The sequence below is a fragment of the Myodes glareolus genome, chromosome 2 (genome assembly GCF_982192425.1).
Source record: "Myodes glareolus chromosome 2, mMyoGla1.1, whole genome shotgun sequence".
NCBI lineage: Eukaryota > Metazoa > Chordata > Mammalia > Rodentia > Cricetidae > Myodes > Myodes glareolus.
In genome coordinates, this window is record NC_142027.1 from 118929678 (window position 1) to 118950436 (window position 20759).

The 20759-nt window shown below is 46.8% G+C and overlaps 1 protein-coding gene across 2 annotated transcripts in view; it reads right to left on the bottom strand.

The window, feature by feature from the left end:
* Positions 1–20759, bottom strand: part of Tmem132c (transmembrane protein 132C) — a 305762-nt gene that overhangs the window by 175540 nt on the left and 109463 nt on the right. For both annotated transcript variants that reach the window (XM_087903619.1, XM_087903618.1), the window contains exon 2: positions 16223–17111. In XM_087903619.1, the coding sequence (XP_087759745.1) occupies positions 16223–17111 (889 nt within the window). The remainder of the gene's footprint in view (positions 1–16222; positions 17112–20759) is intronic.

The following is a 20759-nucleotide window of genomic DNA, read 5'->3' on the forward strand; positions in this document are numbered from 1 at the left end:
CCCTTCTGTGGAAGGAGCCATGTCTCCATTGCTGGAAGCACCCAAGTTATCCCAACAGCAGCAGCCTATGGGCCAGGAAGCAGCCTAATCTTAACAGAGACACCACTGCCCATTTCTTTAATCACTGTCTTTCCAGAGGGGAGGGGAAAGGAGTGTCCCTAGCTAGGCAGAAATGGAGTATAGCTGAAGGTAACACACAAGCTAGCTCAGATGGGTGAACTGGAAACACTGACAACAGCAGCGGTGTGAGCAGCTAGTCGAGGAGGGTGACCCACCCGGATGGGTGTAGGTGCACACTAGTCTAAAAATTCTCAGGTCTCACTACGCATATAGATTCTGAGCCAGCAACTGTGGGGTGGGGGCCCAGCATGTTTGCACAAGTCCTCTAGGGGGCGCTGTTACCACTTGCAAAACCCCTGTCTAAGCTGTTACTGGGGGGAGCTGAAGGCTCATGGTAGTATCAAGGGCATGGGCATAGTTTGGAGGAGCTGCTCATGTTGACCACAACATGTCTCTTCTATGACAGTGACGATGCCAGCTTTCTCTTTTAGTTGTTTCTGTGTCTGTTTATCTTGCACAACAGCTGCTGGAAATTGCATTCATCTTTATTCTACTGCCCTGTCCTGACATGTTGGGTGCAAGGGAGCTCTGAAGGCTTCTTGTTGCAGAGATAGAGAGAAACTTTCATTCCCTTCCTTCCTGAGTTCCCAAAGGTCTCAAGATTCCTTCCAGAGGTGAGACTGCTTGATAGGGTTCCAATAATGCTTCTCCCTGCCAAGTTTTATTTGATTCACTTTACTGCCAGTTTAGGAAAACTTTATGTGAATAAGAATAAGCCTAAATAACTTGCCCAAATTAAAAATTACAGAGGCTTAGGCTGGAGAGATGGCTCAGTGGTTAGAGCACTGGCTGTTCTTACAGATATCCCAGGCTTGGTTTTCAGCATCCTTATGGTGGTTCACAACCATGTGTAACTCCAGTTCCAGGGGGTATGACTCCCTCTTCTGGTCTCTAAGGACACTGCACACACAAAGTGTACAGACATACATGTAGGCAAACACGCACACAAATAAATCTTTCTAACTAAAGAAGCTAAATAGAAAACTAAATCAAAATGTTTTTATGTGAGCAAACGAAGAGTCATGAACCAGACAGGAAGTGTTTGGAGCCATCGACAGGGATCATATGGGTGGGAGAAGCTTTCAGAAGACAGGCCAGGAAGGAGGACAAAGACCACATTGTTTGCTACAGATACAGAGTTGGTCTGATTTTGTCTAAGTAAAAGTCCCTCCCATCTCCCGGTCTTGAGAAGAACCATGATATGGTAAGAACTACAGCAGGTAAAAGTATCATTAATTGTATCAAAATAGCACACCCACTATGAGGTGAGCCATTAAAGAGTTAAACTCCAATAGCAGGCTTGCTGTTGGAAGGGTATGGAAAGAAATACTCTCCTGAATTCTTCAGAGACATCAAACCATGTACTTAGCAAGGAGGAGCCAGGGGGCATGCCTCCTCCAGCACCTCTCATCCAACAACCCCACTGAACCAAAACGTGCACTCCCATGGTCCTGTTTTAACTCAGTCGCCATGTGTGACTTGTCTCCCCACTCCGCACTTTGGGATGACATAACTGAGTTTGTCATCTGGACTCCATCTATAACTCTTGCATCTCAGAAACCCTGACACAGATCCATTGATGGCGAGGTCATGTGCCCAACCTCATTCCAGGAAGTGTTCATTAACGGATACTAAAGGGACCTGAGTGAAGCATAGTCCCCTTCCTGTTGATGTGCTATCAAGGACAGGTTCCATCTGAATGACTCAGATTATCACTTGTTTGCAGAAGCAGAGATGGGAAGATGGACTCACTATCAAGGTTTAAACTAACTAGATGAAGCCCCTGCTCTCTGGTAAACAGGAAAATTGGCCTTGAGTTCAATGGCTCATGGCCACATTATCTTCAGCCAACATGTGCAAAACAGAAGCCTGGCCTTGCCAAGAAGGGATGCTCTGTCCTTATTGGGCAGCCTTTTAAAGATGTAGAGGGCAGGCTCATGAGTCTCTATGACACTCATGGACTCTGAAGTCCGAGAAGCAACTGTGTACCATTCTCACAGCGATGGTCATGAACCTGCTCAGCCGTTCTTTCTGCTCAGTGGAGGAGGCCGACTCGTACGCTGTGACGTACCTAACACCCTCCCTAGTTTCCATTCACCAGTAGCAACTCTTCCCACTCCCCAGTCAACCACTAAAAAGATCCCCCTAAATGTATCTCTGGGGAAGCAGAGTGGAACCAGTCCTTGGTTGATCTCAATGAAAGCAAGGGCAATGGTCTCCCCGAAGAAAGTTGATCCTGCATTAGAGATGGGGACCCCCAAGTCAGATGCTCCTAATTTTACTCATAGCTCTCAATCTGAAGGCCCAATGTGTCAGGGGACCTCAAAAACAAAATATTTGTAATAAAAAATAATAGCAATATAAAAACAGATAATATTTATTAAAAGTATAATAGTTGCCAACTGTAATAAAATTCTATCTGGTTGAAGTCTCATGATACCACTGTACACTATGATTTATCCATATGCAAAAATCAAAGCTCAGAGGCGCTTAGGAACCTGTCATGGTCACACAGCCGGGGAACTGTGGTGCTGACTTTGAAGCTCATTACCTATGCCTAACCCTCAGGCCTCTACCACTAGGCTGTAGCCAGAGTGCACACCCGTGGTTAGCTCCTGCCCCACCCACGAGTCCTCCTCCTTCTAGCACCTTTATTTTGTTTCTTTCCCAGATGACCCCATATACACAGGCCCTTAACATGCTTTGGTGAGATCCATTCGCCTCTTTCAGCTTTAAGAATAGCCCACTTGCTTTTGCCGGCCATTGTAAGTAGATTAGAGATGGCTGTGTGGCCCAAACAAAGTCAAGGCAACTCAATTACAGGCCATTTACTGGACTCATTATAAGAGAGACATCTACTTTAGACTCTACGCAGGGCAAGAGGCAGGAGCCACTGGGGCTCCCTGAGCAGAAAATGAGGGCGGTAATGATAATTTGTGCCAAAGGGATGTCATTTAAGCCAGAGGCCTCTGAATCCAAATCCCCCCGCCAGTTCCATTGCAGGGGACAAAGAAAGCTCTTTTTAGTTCAAGTCAATTTGAGTTGTAACTGAACTGAATGTGACAGACACATGCCTTCCCTCTCCGTGGCTCTGTATTATCGTCTGCAGGATTGGCTGCTGAGAAGACGGGCTTTATTCCCCAAGCGCCACGGAGACACAACTGTTAGGAACCCACAAGGACCACCCGAGCCACAGCATCCAAGAAGAGCTAGAGTTTCGTTTGACTCTTGGGATCCACAGGTTCCATCCTGGCTGTGTTGGGCAAGATTGGCAGAAAAGACCTCACATTCCTCTGTCGATAGCAAGTTCTATGTTCAAAGACCCCCTCTGGGAAACTCAAGAGAAGCCTACCCATGATTGCCATGTCACGGCGATGTGGCAGTGGGGGCAGAGACTTTAGGGAAGGGAAGATGTGGTCCCTGCCTTCTGCATACTGGTGCCATGTTTCTGTCTGAGTGGGGGCATCCTGGCCTCCCAGATCGTGTCCTCCAGGGAGTGGACAGAGGAAGAAAGTCCTAGCTCATGCAAGATGGATGTAGAGACCACGAATCACGCTGGAGGGAGAGGGGAAGATAAGGATCCCAGCTCCGGGGAAGGGAGGTGGATGAGACCTGGAGAGCTGAGAGCTGTAGCCACTTCCCTTGTCCCGCTGCTGTATGGTTTCCGTCTGTCTACCTCCATGTCCCCAATGTCCCCATACAGAGCATCTGCCTTTCCAGAAAAAGTTCCTCTCAAAGTGGACGGCAGCCCACTTGTCCAGAGGGAACTTCAAGATACACGCCCAATGCCTCTAAGAATGCTGGGAACATGGACTGCAATGGCGGCCTGACTCCAGGAGTAATCATAAAGAGGCGATGTCATCAGGAAACTCTCTCATGGCCTTTCCCTCTTTGGCTAAGAGTTGGACTTGGCTAATACTGCTTAGGAAAACAAGACACGTAGTTCAGGAGCCTCAGAGAACTGACATCGGACCACAGACTAATGGGCAGTTACACCTGAAAATCCCCACAGCGCTGCACTGGGCACCGTGGCACACATTGGTCATTCCAGCACTCCCAAGGCTGTGGAGGAGGACTGTAAATTTGACACCAGCCCATGCTACATGATGTGTGCAAGGCCAGCCCCAGCAACACAGTAAGAGCCAGTCTCCATAAACAGAAACAGGCTTTGGGAAGACTCTCTAGTTGGGAAAGTGCTGAACATGCAAGCATGAAGCCCTGAGTTCAAGCCCAACACTCACATAAAACACTGGGCACGGTGGTACAGGATGGAATCCCAGCATTGGGCAGCCAGGGATGGGTAGATTCCTGGAACTCATTGGTGGGTCAGCCTCGCCTATAGGGTGAGTTTCAGGAGAGTGAGAAACCCTCCTTCAGAATAAATAAATAAATAAATAAATACCAAAACAAAACACCCCCAAACCAAAAACTAAACAGGTGGATGGAACTCCCAAAAGGTGACGTCTGAAGCTGTTCTCTGGTTTCCACAGCCATGCACATACAGGTATGCATCTCATATAACACACAAGAACACAATACACATATGCATAACAATATGCACATACTCACAATACAAACAAACACATACACAGCTCCACGATACATACATACACATACGTGCACACTTAAAATTGTGCACACTAACACACATACACGTGTGGGTACACATACATACACACAATACATGCATGCTAACATATACATATAAACATGTTGTAAGAGGCCGCTTGTTTGCTCCCAGCTGTTCAGCCCCAAAATAACCACATAGAAACTGTATTAATTATATCACTGCTTGGCCCGCTAGCTCTAGCTTCTTATTGGCTAACTCTTACATCTTAATTTGACCCATTTCTATTAATCTGTATATCGCAACAAGGCTGTGGCCTACCGGGTAAAATTCCAGTGTTTGTATCTGGTGGGGCTACATAGCTTCTCCTAACTCCACTTTCTTTCTCCTAGCATTCAGTTTAGTTACCCCCCCCAGCTCTATTCTGTTAAGCCACTGGCTGAAATAACTTCTTTATTCATTAACCAATAAAAGCAACACACAGATAGAAGGACCTTCTATGTCATAAACACACATCTATATATACATATAACATACATGCATACTAACTACACACTTACATATATAAACACACACATATATACACACAATATATATACACTCTAATGCCACACACAAATATGCAGACACAGACATATACATGCAACGCACACATGTACATACATACACACACGCACACTAACAGATACACATACACATATGCGCACACTTACATGCATATGTATATGCACATGCATACACGCACACTAGCACACATACAAACACATATGCAGACACATCCATGCTTATACATACACAGCACAACAAAGGAACAAAGGACAGAAAGGACTGAGCCTCCCTGCTGCAATTACAGCTTGATCCTTCCAGCACCTCTGCACTCTGAGAATTTCCAGAAAGACACAAGATGCCACAGGCCCATTCCTTATGGGTTAAACCGTGCACCACAGTCAAAGGCATAATTTGGGGAACTTGAGAGCCAAGATGACTTTTAAGTGGGTTAAAGAATGTGGAACAAAGGCGGCGGGTGGTGGGTCGGAAGGGCTCTCTGGCTCCTCTCTGTTCCGAGCTGGAGTCAATTTGCTGCTCAAATGTTTCCCACAACAGCAAATAGCTCTGAAAGCCTGAACCAAGGCTGGGCTGCCTGGCAACCCAGATGTGTTTGGGGGGAGCTGGGGAGGAGACGAGGGCTGGAGCAGGAAACTACTTCTTTACTTCTTCCCAAGCAGAAAGCAAACGGTTCCTTTTGTCTGTTCCGGGAGGACATGTTTAAAATGACAAGTTGGAGAAAATGAAAACAAGCCCTCGCCCTTGCCGGCGTGTGGTGGGTAGAATAACAGACATTGGACAGGGGGCGGAAAAACGAATTTCTGCAATTTTCTGATTTTCTTCCAAATGTGCCATCGATGCAAACTTGATTGTGTCTTAGGGTCTCCTCTGGAAATGGGGTGTCTGAGACCAACCCTCCCTTGACCTCACAGCTTTATGGTCAGTTGGGAAGGTAGAGGCAGAAATGGCCAGGGTGGTTCAGGTATCTGGAAAATGATTTGGTGAGGAGGAGCTGTTTTTGGTTTTTTGTTTTTGTTGTTTTCTTTCTTTCTTTCTTTTACAAATCTTCAAACATGAAAGAGATCAGAAGAGAAAAGATGTCTCTGTGAAATTGAATTATAACAGCATCAGGTGCTCAGCAATTAAGAGGAATGAACTTGAGGGTGTATGGGGGTGGGGAAGGGAGAGACCTATTTCAGACTCTGGTGCTTCCCGATAGGGGACATGGCAGCCCTCAAAGGAACCAAGGCTCGGAAGTGGCTTCTCTGGGGTGGGGTCAATGCAGCTCCCATCCCAGAACACATGCCCACATGGGGCCTTACAAGGAGACCCATCTGGGAACAGACCGAGCCTCTGTGAGGTGTTACCGGTGAGCGGGCCCTGGTACTCAATGACAATGTCCTCACAGGAGGAAGGAAGGGGGCGCTGAGATGTAAAACTCACGGGGCAGCAGCAAGAAGGAAGGTGTGACCCGCAGAAGCTGCAGTGAGCACCGCAACCACAAGCTGAGGAATGAAGACCACACTGCCAGGGGACACCAGGAGTGGGAAGAGGCCAGAAGGAATTTTCCCTAGACACTTTGCAGGCACCTTGACTTCTGATTTCTGGCCTTCAAACCTGTGAGGGAAAGAAGCTTTGCTGCTTCAAGTCACAAAGCTTGGAACTAGTTGTCATGACAGATGCAAAAATCTCATTGCTACTTTGTGTGTGTGGGGAGGGGGGGGACGGGACGGGGATACAGGGGAGGCCAAAGGCAGACATCAGGGCCTTCCTCCAGCTCTCTCCATCTTATTTTCTGGGACAGGGTTTCTCACTGAACCTGTATTCCCTGATTCAGCTGGACTGACGAGTTGGGGAGAGAGGCAAGGACCCTCTGACCTGCTTCTACCATGCTTTTACTGTGGGTTCTAGGATCCAAACTCAGGTTGGACAGAGAGCACTTCATCAACTGAGCCATCTCTCCAGCCCCTAATTATTACTTCTTGGAAAAAGAAAGGTCGCCTGCAGGTATTCGTGTCTGTGCCGTGGCAGCTGTAACAGGACTGGGCTACCTAGAGTGACAGTTGGCTTTAGCTGTCACATCAACACAACCCAGGGTCACCTGGGAAGAGAATCCTTTTTAAAAATAATATCGCATTTTAAATTACGTTAATGTGTGTGGTTCTGCATGTAGGTACGTGCACATAAGAACAGGTGCCTGAGGAGGCCAGAGGAAAATGTCAGATGATCCCCTGGAGCTGGAGTCATGGATAAGTGTGGGCCGCCATGTGGCTGCTGGGAACCACACTTAGGTCCTCAGCAAGAGCAGCAATTGCTCTTAAGTACTACTGAGCCACCTCTCTGGCCCCAGGTAAGAGATTCTTAATGAAGAATTATCTAGACTAGACTAGACTATCTAGACTGTCTTGTGGGCATGTCTGTGGGGGATTGTCTAAATGACATTGGAAGAATTTGTCCATTGTGGGCAGCATTATTCCCGAGGCAGAGTGTCTTGAACAGCAGAAGAAAAGAGAGAGCTAGATGAGAGCAAAGAACAGATTTGTTTATCTCGCATGCTCTTGACTGTGGATGTGATGTGATTTAACTGCTTGGCTTTCCCCAAATAATGGAGTGTAAACCTGAACTATCAACCAAAACCCAAATAAGCCCTTTTCCCCCTCTAACTCCCTCATCAGGATATTTTATCTCAGCAACAGAAATGAAACTATAACACTCTTCAAATGGAGGCGCTTATGAATACCCCTTTCTGGCTTCTCGTTAAAGTCACAAAGCCTGGCAGTAAACTTTTCGTTTATTACCAGTTGCTGGGGCTGTCAAGTGGCCAGTCCCTTCAGAAGCAACACTGGAGCATCCAGGGCCTGTGCCTCCTGTTTCTTTTTCCTCCCTAGGTGTGGCATATACCCTAAAGGTTGGTCACCGTGAGCGGGTAGGCAGTTGGGTGTAGAACTGCGTAGCATGCTTAATAAACCTCGCAACCCTCATGATATCTAATTCAGGATATTTTTATCAGTCCCAGAGGCTGACATCACTCCCTTCTCATCATCTGTCCTGGCCACTGATTACTGCCTCTTTCTGGTTTATCTGTTCAAGACATTTTATACAAATGAAATTACAGTCGCTAGAGTCATAAGTATGTGACTTCTTTCAGCATTGTATGTTCGAGGTTCACCTCCACAATGGCGTATCTCATAATTTAATTCCTTATCGATACTGAATTTTCTTCTACTCTGTAGGTGCCTCACATTTGCTGATTCACCTAGCAGCTGATGAGTGGTTTCTATGTCTGGCTATGACGATAACATTTCTGTACACATTTTTGTTCTCTGTGCCATTGTATAGCATGCTACCCTTTGACCTTTGGTGGGAGTCCAGGACTCTGCCCTTCATTACAAGATGACTTTATTGGATTAACCTTCCCAGATCCTTGTAAAGGAGGTAGAGCCAGCCTCAGTGCCATTTGTCAAGCTTCTCAGAAACAATCCACCTCCTCCACTTGGGAACCAATGTTCTCTTAGCCCTCTTGTAGATGAAGTCCCATGGTACAACCCTTTAGCTGCTTTCCTACATTCATCCTTTTTAGTCATTGACTGGAACATGCTAAGAACACGTCACAGTTGGGATTGGTTTTTATTTATTTATTGAAATATGTTGAGATTATACCAAGGCTATGTTGACCGGTTGGGGAACCAGGGATCACTGATTATGGTGACTGTGCCTCACTCAGCAGTCACAGGGATCACAGCAAATGATTCAGTTTGTATACAAGAGTGAGGGGAGAAAGGGGCATTGCTTCTGTACCCATCTTAGGCTACCACATCCCTTGCCTATTTTTTGGTCCCACTTCTGGAAGACAAGGCGATGAGGGGCTGGATGCTGGCTTTAGAACAGCTTTTCTTTGTCAGCCTCCATTGTTAGGATTAGCTACACACGCCATTACCATATACATATAAAAAGTTTTAAATGAAGTTACCCTCCAGCACTTGACTGTAGGACCCTTTTGCCGAAGACACTATGTACTTGAGTCATAGAACATGGAGAACTCAAACAGGTATTCACATGGAAGCTTCATTCCTACTGGAAAGCTTTCATGGTGCTAGAAGGTTCCAGGCACACTATTGGTGGAGAAGAGTAATCATCAATCTTACCTAGCTGTGAATTTCACAAATTACAATAATGACCAGTTCGGCATGACATGTCCACTGGTTTAACAGTGGCACAAACATCAGGTGTACAACCAACTACTTTCTGATTGGATTTAAAGCCCATCCCACAAGATGGAACCTATACCTGGCATCATTATTGGGACCAAGAACCTGTGTCTAGACTGGTTGTAGGCACTAAGAAGAACCTACTGCTAGCACTCTGCTAACTGAACAGACCTAACAACTTACCCTTATATCCTTAGATTAATATAGATCTCGGCCCTCATCAGAGACACTTCTCTCTACAGCAGATGGTGATTAACACAGAACCCGTAACTCTTCAATGTGCAGAGAGTAAGAGACTGGGGAGTGCTCTGACATAAATGGGACATATGTATCACATCATCTTTCTGCAAGACTCTAGGATCACTGAGGAAGAAGAGGTGGAAGGATTGCAAGAGCCAATAAATGACAGCAAACAGTGCTTTCAGGGCACAGCAGGGAAGTGTGGTGGGTAGGGATGGATTAAAATTCTCAAAGAATTAGTAACAAAATAATCCTCTTGGGGTGGGGCTGAAGAGATGAGTGAGAAGTTAAGAGCACTTGCTGCTTTTCCAGAGGACCCAGGTTGGGTTTCCAGCATCCACATGGTGGTTACAATCTGTAACTCCAGTTCCTGACATCGGATGCCCTCCTCTGATCTCCATGGTCTTGAGACAAGCATCTTGTGTGCACACATACATGCAGGCAAAAAACTCAAACACATAAAAGAGTAAAACAAAGAAATCTGAATTTTATTTATTTATTTTTTATAAAAAAAAAAACCAAACCCCTTGGGACTGATGTCTTAGGGGGATCTACTTCCCCAGCAAAGGACAGAGCAAGGTAAATGGCTCCCATGCATCCTAAGAGCTATTAGAAGGCTCAGGAAAGGAAGTAGAGATGTTTTTGCTTCTCCTCTGTGGAGGGTTGGCTTGGGCTGAGCTGGCAGCTACCTAAAAGGGGACACTTTTGCTATCCTAGGTCTCAGAGCTGGAACAAAGCTTCCTGAGGGCTGGAGAAACACAGGAGTACGTGGGAGCAAAGATACACGTGAAACAGCGAGCTTCCCTCTTCAGTTGTCACCTTCGGCTGTTCCAGAGCCTCCTGCATTTAGCGGTCTGTACTCAGTTTGGACGCTTAGTTGCTGACAGGGCTGGGAGCACATGGTCTGTTTCTTCATCTGGTCATCGTTAACTGATCCTTCTTCCATTCTGTCTCAGCATCCTCGTCCTGAACCTTTCATGACTATGCTTGTCCATTATGCTACCTTCCAGCAAGTCCTGCCTTATTTAAAATGCATTCTCGGGACTTTCTCCTCTTCTCCCTTGGTCATATTTATAGCATTTGTTTCCTTACTGGGGGCAAGGTCCCCTTCTCCCACTAGTGCCGAAAACCCACTCAGGAATGTGGTTACCCTGGTTCCTTCACTGCTATAGAACAATGCTCTGCCAAATGGCTTAGTCAATATGAGTGGAACAAAGATTTACTGAATTAAAAAGAAATGTTGCATGCACAGTGAAAATGGGAGAGTGTTGGGTCTTTCTTGGCTCATAAGAAGGTAATTATAAATATATAAAAAAACAACCTGGAAACAGAGCGATATTTTAGAATCCCAGACAGAAAAGACAACTTAGGGGCTGGGAAGAAGGCTTTCAGGGGGTAATAGTGTTGGCAATACAATCGCGAGGACCTGAGTTTGAAGCCCCAAAATTTATGTAAAAAGCTGGCATGGTTGGTAGTGCCTGTAGTTCCAGTTGTGGAGCCTAGAAATATCCAAAGACCTTGTCTCAAGGAAGTAAGGTGGCCAGTGACAGGAAGACATCCAATATCCAGCACCAGCCTCTGTGAGCATGGGCACATGCATGAAACAAACAATACAGACATGAGATAAAACATGAATAAATGAATAAACAAACAACTTGGAGAATGCAAGCCTTTCATTTGCTCATGAGCGGACTTCACATACCTGTTCTTAAGGGGTTAATTGTGGGGGTGGGTGGAGAACCAACTCCCCCTGTGGAGTAAGAGATGGATGATTCAGACAAGGGTGGCTCCGTGAGCCCCCTGGGCATCTTACAGGCACACGGCTATTTCTCCAGCCCGCTGGAGCTCAGAGCTTTCCTGCCTGGCCTGGAGGGCTCACTGCTCATAAAGTTGCTTGTGGGATGCGTTCTCTGAGCAAAGCCTCGCCTCCTTGGCTAAATGCTAAGGTCTTCACGGGTCTCTGAGATGCTCCCCAGCTTAAGGCATCTCGTGTCTGAACATGCCTGCTCATCTGACAAACACAAGGTTGAGAATGCTGGCCTTATCATCATCGTCCAGGCTGTGGTAACGGTGCCCAAACATTGTGGTCACTTCTCAGTCCAGATGTTCAACGAATGATTGGCAGAGTGGGCAGAGCGTGAGCAATTCATCAATGATGCAGAATCCTCCTCCAAATCCAGGGCCTGAAGAGGGCACCCTGCACAGGCAAAGGTCTCATCTCTCATCTGTCCACAGGGCACATCTCTTAAGGGACTCTGGACATTTCTTCCAAAATTTGGAACTGGGAAATTCTTCCAAAATATGGCAACTGGGCATATTCCCCTTTAAAAATTTCCTCAGTTACAAATAAACTTGAAAGGGATAATGTGCCTTGTGACATGAGTTTTTAATCCAAATATTACATGCAACTTAGTTAAAATGGTCAATGTGTGACTTTGAAAGCAAGGTATGGATTGGTAGATTGAGGGACGAGGCTGGGAGAAGGTGCATGGGAATGACTGAGTGACTTCTGCAGCTTGCCATAGGAGTATCAGAAAAAGAAACGACCTGCTTTTTTTGTTTGTTTGTTTGTTTTTTAGGTCTTATTATATAGCCCTGGCAGGCCTGGAACTCTCCATGTAGCCCAGGCTAGCCCTGAACTCACAGCGAACCACCTTTCGCTGCCTCTTGCATGCTAGGATTAAAGGCATGTATTGCCATGTCCCGATTTCAAAGAGAAACATAGAGCAGGCAGAGGTTGGAGAATAAGGAGATAGGAAAAGCTGAGATTTGCCATAGGGGAGCACAGAATGGAATACCATATGATAAATTGGTCAAATGGACCAATGGTCAACTCAAAGCCAGATACCAGAAAATCCCCCAGATATCTATACCGTCCATAATGCTCTTCTCACTTTATAGCATTTTATTTTCCATGTTTCATGTATTTGTGTCATTCATGTGAGTGAATGCATGTCTCAACATGTGTGTGTACATATTTTTGCAAGTGTGTAAGCACCTGGAGGCCCAAGTTGGATGATGGGAACCATTCTCCATCTCTTTTACACCTTATTCACAGAAGCAGAGTTTCTCAATCAACCCAGAGGTCATGGATGTGGCTGGTCTCCTAGCAAGCTTGTTCTGTGACTTTCCCATCTCTTTCTCCCAAGGCTGGGATTACTGGTGGGCTGCCCTGGGGACCTGAACTCCAGTCCCCAGTCTAGCATGGTGAAGGTGTGGCTCTCTGAAGAACAATTCCCAAGTCACCCTTCACCTTTTAATATGTATTTATTTATTATGTGTATTTGCCTTTGTGAGTTTATTTGTAAACATGCATGCAGGAACCCACAGAGTAGACGCCGGAGCCCCTGGAACGAGAGTTACAGGCATTTGTGAGCCACTATGTAGGTTCTGGAGACTGAACCCAGATCTTCAGCAAAACCAGTAAGTGCTCTTAACTGCTGAGTCATCTCCCCTTTATTTTTAAGCGATTTCCCTCCCCCATTTCAAATAGTAAAATTGGGTCTTTGGAATGAGAGTGGATCACTCCAAGGCAGACTGTCAGACAATACTTTTCTTTCTGGTCACTGGGTTCAGAACTGAGATGTAAGTACATGGGTCTCTAGACATAAACATGTGGGTCTCTGTGTGTGTTCTGCATATAAGCACGTGGGATTCTGCATGTGCTCTCGACGAAAGCACTTGGGTCTCTGTGTGCACTCTGGGTCTCCTGTGCTGAGGAACGTGGTGTCAAGTTTAAGGTCAGAGGCCACGTAGCTTGTGTGAGTGAGCAAGGCTTACCACCTCCTTGCACGAGGCCTGTTGTGACTTGTGATTGGAATGCTGTGAGTCAGAGTGTGGACACTAAGACACACTCAGCTCTGGGGACTTTTTCACTTCTGTGCTCTGAAAGCCCTGCTTTCTAGAAGATGATCCTTCCTAACAAAGCCAGGGTGATATGTCAATCAGTACAGCTTGGAGGACAAGCATGAGCGTCGGGGGATTCACAGCACAATGTCCCTCTGCCTCTAAAATAGAACTCAAGGGAGTTTCATAGTTTTTTTTAAAAAAAAATCTGTGGATAATATTCAATCTTCGTATGTTCGAGACACTGGTATAAACCACCCCATAAATACAGAATTACCACAGACTTGTGGAAGCAGGTAATAAAATTAAATTTATCTTTAAGATAAGGAGATTGAGGCTGGGAAGAGAAGCCTTGCTAGTCACCCAGGCTGTGTGAGGCAGGAACAGGACCAGAACAGAGGTTCTCGCTTAGGAATGAAAAATCCAGACATCATTCTGCAATAGCCAGGCCAGAGCATCTCACCTGCAACCAGACTGCCTGGTCCTTAGATCCAGGCTGTCCAGGGGGTCTCAGACTCACCCTGTAGAGCGCAGAGGCTGCACTTTCTCAAGGGGAATGCTATTTCACACACGTGGGCGACAACAAAAGGTGCCTCTGATATGTCACAACTCCCTCCAAGTGTTGCGGTTGCCTGCCCTTCAGTTCCACATCCCCACGCCAGTACTGCCTGTATTCAATTTACAAGATCCAAGAGCCCCAGGCAAAGCAATGAACTCAGATTTAAACTCAGAACTTGGATCAGTAACTTCCCTGACCAGCTTGGGGGTTGGGGGCAGGGCGAAGTGGCAGTAGCGTTGAAGCTAGATCTTCATGCTGAATCTCCACCACCTTGGCTCCTCACTGATAAGGTGATGGCACTTGCAGGAAGCCACAGACACACTTCCAGAGAATACTCTGCCCCCTGCCCAGTCCCTGCCCCCAAACCCATCCATTTCAACCCCGTGAAAGACATGGGTTTTGCAAAGGGAGGGGGTTGTATTTTAAGTCCTTCAACTACACCCAGAGCAACAGGAAATCGGACCCACAGCATCCGTCCACTCATAAATAGCAAGAAAGAACAGAGGGTGCAGCTCAGCCACCGAATGCTCGTTCAGTTAACATGAACAGATGGGACCGCGGTTTGATCACGGTTTGGTTCCTGAAGATCATGGACACAGGAAAGTGTGTATATTGATAAGACAGAGCACCCAGTAAATAATTATTGGAACCTGGGGGATTAAGAAATGCATCAAAATCTTAGAATTTGAATTCTTTATGTGACATACGCACACACACACACAAAAAGCAAAAGCTTTAAAAATAACCATCCTGGCAGTCAGACTGTGAGAATAAACCTGCACTGAAGTGTGGAATAGCAGGCTGGCATTCTGTTTTGAAAACATTTTCCCCCCAAAGCAAATCATCTGACATATATATATATATATATATATATATATATATATATATACATATATATATGTGTGTGTGTGTGTGTGTGTACACATACATACACACACATATATTTCTAAGGAGAACAAAATGCAAACCTCAACTGCCTTTCCCTACTGTGAAACTCCTGGACTCCTCTGAAGCGGCTCTGCCTCATGGGACTTTCCTCCGGCACATTATAAAACACATGTCCCTGAGCCGAGTTCCAAAACCCTCTTAGTGAGAAGCAGCCTATCAAAGCTCCTCCGGATACCCTGTGCCCAGCTCACGGTGGCCATGGAGGCAAGCTTCCCAAGATGGAGCCTTTCTGCTGTTTTGCTAGGCATACCCCTAGAATCACTGAGCTGTCCTAGCTACCAAAGGGAAACACGAAACCAATGGAACAAGATAGGTAAGACTTGAGACTCTTTTCTTAGATACAGCCCAGGTGCCATCAATACCCCTGGGCTGGGCGTGAATGTGCAAGCTCATATTACAACCCACATTCGTAGACAAGCAAATGAAGACAAAGAAAGGCTAGCCTCCTTGTCCAGTCTCATGAAACCTCAGGGCCAAAGACCCTACCATCACAACACTGAAGTTCTTCAGCTTTGCCATCCTAAGGCCATAAGCTCCAGGGATGGGAGGAAAACAATTGGTCATCTCAGCTTTGAGGTTTTGCATGACTTTTGGCCCCCAGCACAAAGGTTCCATTACTCTGAAACACAAACCCATCACCCTCATTGGTGGTGCTGGGCCACTATGACTATTGGAACACCCACAATAAGGTGGGGGCTCCCACCTTCACCCCAATTCATCAACATTACAGACAGAGAAAGCCAGTCTCTAGGAAGGTACAAAGCCTTTGAATCAATAGAAAATGAGAAAGAGGGACAATCATTGGGCGGTACACCCTAAAACAAAATAAAAACTCCCAAGCCCCTTAAAGTGGGTGGTCTCCCCACTTATGGGGCCCCTTCTTTATCTGAGAAGTCAACGACACTTGCAAGTCAATGAGCTGATCTTGCACAGGGTTGTTTCCTTGAATTTTAATTCTGTAGCTGGCAGAGAAAAAGGGGCCACCTACAAGGCAGCAATGCCCTCTTCCCGTTCATCACCCACAACAGACAGAGCCAAAGAACAGTTTCCCAGCACACCTCGGCTTGAAATCACTGGCTTCTGTATTAAGGGGCAGGTCCCTCGGGAGGTGGCAATTGCCCTACCCCACGCACGGAGTCAGACTTCACTCTGGACTCAGCATGGCAGGAAGCCAGCCTAGGCACCTACCTCAGGATAAAATGGTCCACAGTAGAGTTATTGGAGATGGTGACAGAGGCAGTGACTATGTCTCCCTGCTTGACGGGCTGGGAGGGCAGCCAGATGACCACATTGCCATCCAAACGCAGTTCGCTGAGCTGGATGCTGTCCTGGGTGCGGTGAAGGCCAATGCTGCCGATCTTCTGCAGGTGGGACGTCCTGTCTTCCTGCCCATCCTTCCCTGGACGGATGGCGTTGTCCTTTCTGGTGTCACCTCCGGTGCAATCCCCTCGCTCATCCCCTGGAAGCACAGTGTAGTACAAATCCACGAGGTTCCCTTCCGGCTGCTCCACGGGCCTCCTTTGCCCGGACATAATCATCGGGGGACTGAACCAGCCAGGCAACATCTCCAGCTGGGCTACGCACAGCCCCAGGACCCCAGCCAGCCGGCAGCTGCCCCGAACTTCCCGGGTATCTCGGAAAGCAAAGACCCTCAGGCAGGGCAGTTTCTCGGCCACCCTGTGGCCATCCCAGTCTCTGCCCACAATATGGAAGAGCACCTGAACTTTAGGCCGACTCAGGTAGACTTTCTCTTGGAGGATGTAGGCCTTGAGCCTCCAGTCAAAAGGAAACTGATTTGCGGGGCCTAAAAAGTTGGGGTTCAACATCAAGTCCAGGGGTATAACCTTTTCTGCAGAGTATGGCCCATAGCTGGCATTTAATACTGGGGGCTGCCTGGCCTTGTAGGTAAAGAAAGACTCCACCCTGGACTGCAGGCTGGCATTCCTCAGCAGGTCAGGGTTGGCCTCCTTAAGGAAGAAGGAGGTCTCAGTTCTGAGGATGTGGAAGCTCACAGGCAGGTACGGTGGTAATGAAGAGAATCTCTGGATATTATCGATGATCCGGCGACCTTCTGCCACTAAAGGGAAAGAAGAGAAGAAATGCAGTCAGTAAGAGGCGGGCGTATTCTGGTCATGATGTTCAGGCTGCAATTGAGAACAAAGGGATTAAAGTCCCAAAGTCCAGGAGATCGAAGCTGCAAAGAGAACTTCCGGAAGTAGCCAAGGCTTCCAGATGGTCCACGAATTAAGAATTTTTAAGTTCCAATATGTAAAGCAGACTGAAGTATGTAAAGCTGGGACTTGGGGAAATGACTTAACAAAGTGCTTGCCATGCAAACTTGAAGGCCTGAGTTCAGATCCCCAGATTTAAAAAAAAAAAAAAAAAAAAGGAAGAAGAAGAAGAAACGGGCAATGGTGGCACGTGTCTGTGGTCCCAACTCTTGGGAGGCAGAGACAGAAGGACCACTAAGCCTTCCTGGTCAGCTAGTCCAGTCAAATCTTAGTTAAATCCAGTCAAATCTTAGTTAAAACCTTAGGAGTAAGAAAATGACCCATGGGATGGAACAAAATCCACAAACAAACCCTAAATAAGAAAGATTTAGTTTGAGGTAAAGATCGTACCTCAAATCCTGAGGCAAAAGTATAGATTTTAATAAATACTGCTAGGGCAGTTGGGTAGATACTTGCTTCAAAAAATTAATATTAGATCCAAATATTTTTTCAATTTATTTATTATTTTATGTACATTAGTGTTTTGCCATGGGTGTCAAGTCCCCTGGAACTGGAATTACAGATCATTGTGAGCTGCCATGTGGGTGCTGGAAAATGAACACCAGGTCCACTAGGAGAACAGTCAGTTTTCTTAACCACTGAGCCATCTCTTCAGGCCCTAGATCCAAATCTTATAAGCAAGATTATACCTGAGGGCCAGAGAGATGACTCAGTAGGTAAAGTAGTTGCCAAGTGAGCCTGGAGATCGCAATTCAAATCCCCAGAAACCACGGAAAGGCCTGCACTGGGGAGGCAGAGATGGAAAGATCCCAGGGGCCAGTGTAACTGCACTGGTGAACTCCAGGTCTGGAGAGAGACTTTGCTTGAAAAATAAGCTGGAAGGCAAGCGAGGAAGACACCCAATGCCAACCTTTGGCCATCACACACCTGCATGGGTGCAAACCCTCGTGCTTCTGTGCATGCGTATGAATGCACAACACAGAGTCTCACACACACTCATACTACACATTATAATACTAAACTTTGAATGGATCCATGAAGAAGTAGAGGATAACTGAGGGAGAAGAGAAAGAGAAAAGGAAAGATAAGGAGACACCAACAGAGACACAAACAGGAAGGGAGAAGAAGAAAACCCATCTGAAGTAGATACTGTAAAATAAGAGGCATCTGACCAAAACGTAAATAAAAACAGGGACTAGAGAGATGATTCAACAGCTGTGAGTGCTGGCTGCTCTTTCAGAGGACCTAGGTTCAATTCCGAGCACCCATATGGCAGCTTAAACCTAGTTATGTCTCTAGTTCTAGAGGGACACAGCGCCCTCTTCTGGCCACCATTGGTACTGCATGCACACAGCACACAGACAAACTTAAAAGTATATTAAGTATGTGACAGGTGGATCTCTGTGAGTTTGAGGCCAGCCTAGTCTATGAAGCTAGTTCCAGGACGGGCAGCTAGTTCCAGAGATACCCTGTCTTGAAAAACCAAAAAAAAAAAAAAATACGTGGAACGTGATGTTCTTTTTACTATGTTACAACTCTTCTAGCCATTGTCAAAGCCAAAAATAAAGAAAAGCAGACATATACAGCAAAGCAAAAAAGAATGTGAGCAGGCCACCTTAGTTTTATATCCCTCATCTCCTATATACAGATCTTGCCTGCTTGTTAGGCAGAACAGTGACAGCAGAAATCCTCCTCCATTATTCAAAAACCGGGAGCAAAAACAGCTGTATTCACATGGAAGGATTTCAAGTCCTCTGGTAATGTGGACCGCTTGGGCTTGGTAACTTCAGTCATTAATCACTGAAGGCCACGTTGTCACCACTGTCTTCCTTTACAGCTGAGGACAGAGTACTCATCACCAAATGTGCAAGAGGCCGAATAAGTCAACCATCCCCTGCTTAGGAGGGAGCACTTAAAGGCCCCCGGGGCCCTTCTGGCCCCCTTCACGATTCAGCTCAGGCAGCAACCAGCACTCCTTGGTACCCGGTAGCCTGCCTACTGCCCTTTAGTCTGTTCAGATCTGGACGATGCTCGGCCCCACCTGAAAATTGATTTTGCTCAACCCACGGCATCTTACAAGATTTCTCTAAACTGGAATACCATTTTTAAAAGCGGAGAGTCTCTAGGCCTCCAGCTTCCCTCTCAATTGTAGGGAGAAAGGAAATGGCGGGGTTCTGTGTGCAAGTGAACAGAGTAAGCGATGGGCGTCTGCGTGCTGGCTGTAGTCCGGTATTCAGTCCCTGCATCCTGAGAGAGAGGCCTGCTAGACCCTCAGCATGGACTTAATGTTTATAGCCCCAGTTTAGAATCATCAGACAGTTAAGTCTGTGCCCACTGGGGCTGCTCAGATTCCACACTAAGTCAGGAATGGACAACAGGTACACCTCCCTCTTGTGTTCCTCTATCCATAACTTATCAGCCAGTGAGTAGGCTGATAGCCATTTGCTTGTCTGTGATGAGATCCCCATGAGGGCTTTGACTTCCACTGTTCAGGACATGACTAAGTCTCTGACTACATGCAGGGCTCAAGATCATGAATGCCCAACCTTGGCAGCCTCAAGTCAGCCTGCCTCCTTGCCTGGTCCTTGTGACTTCCAAGAGGTCCAAACTATCCCATCCATAACAGAGAAGCTGGGAGATCTTTCTCTTCCTCTTTCTTTCCAATCTCATTCCCCCTACCCCTCCCCCCCCCACCCCCAACCCTGCTCCCTGTCTCTCCTTCCAACAGCAGCCTGCACACCCCCCTGAGCATATGGGACATCCTGCCTGCTCTCCTCTGGAAGCATCTCTAATCCCTTCCCTGCAGGGACACTGGCAAGCAGATCAAAGCTGCCTTTTGGTTCTGCGTCCAGATGAACTTAGGTTGTCAAGATGTCTCTTCAAAGAAGTAACACTCTGTTTCTAGCCCCAGAGGCCCTGTGCTGAGGTCATCAGTGACAAGGGCACCTTCATTCCTTTCTTGTTAGGGACAGGGAGACGGCTGAGCATCTCCGGTTTAACCCACTCGGTCCTGTGCCAGCTTCAAAGACACTCAAAAGCTCTGCCAAGGTACCGCATTCCAGGAAGAGTCCTCGAGGTGTCGCAGTGACTGTTTAAGAAACTCACAAAATTTGACAAAATACCAAGAGGCAAATAGCCACATCTAGTAACTTTCATGTTAAAGAATTTAGCCCTGTCCAAAGCGGTTCTTAAGAACTTGAAGGAGAGAGAGATTTAGAGCCACTTTTATGTGGGGGAGAGTGAGCCAAGGCTGGGCAGACAAAGCAGAGCATGGGATTATAGGGTCCGTCTGTCGCAGGGAGTGCTGGGAACATGAAGCTTTGCCAACAAGTTTTGCCATCATTTTTCACTCTTCCTTCCTGCACAGAGGGGCCTCTCTCTCTCTCTTTCTCTCTCTCTCTCTCTCTCCCTCCCTCCCCCTCCCTCTCCCTGTCCATCTCTCCCTCCCTCCCTCCTTCCCTCCCTCCCTCCCTCCCTCCCTCCCCCCCTCTCTC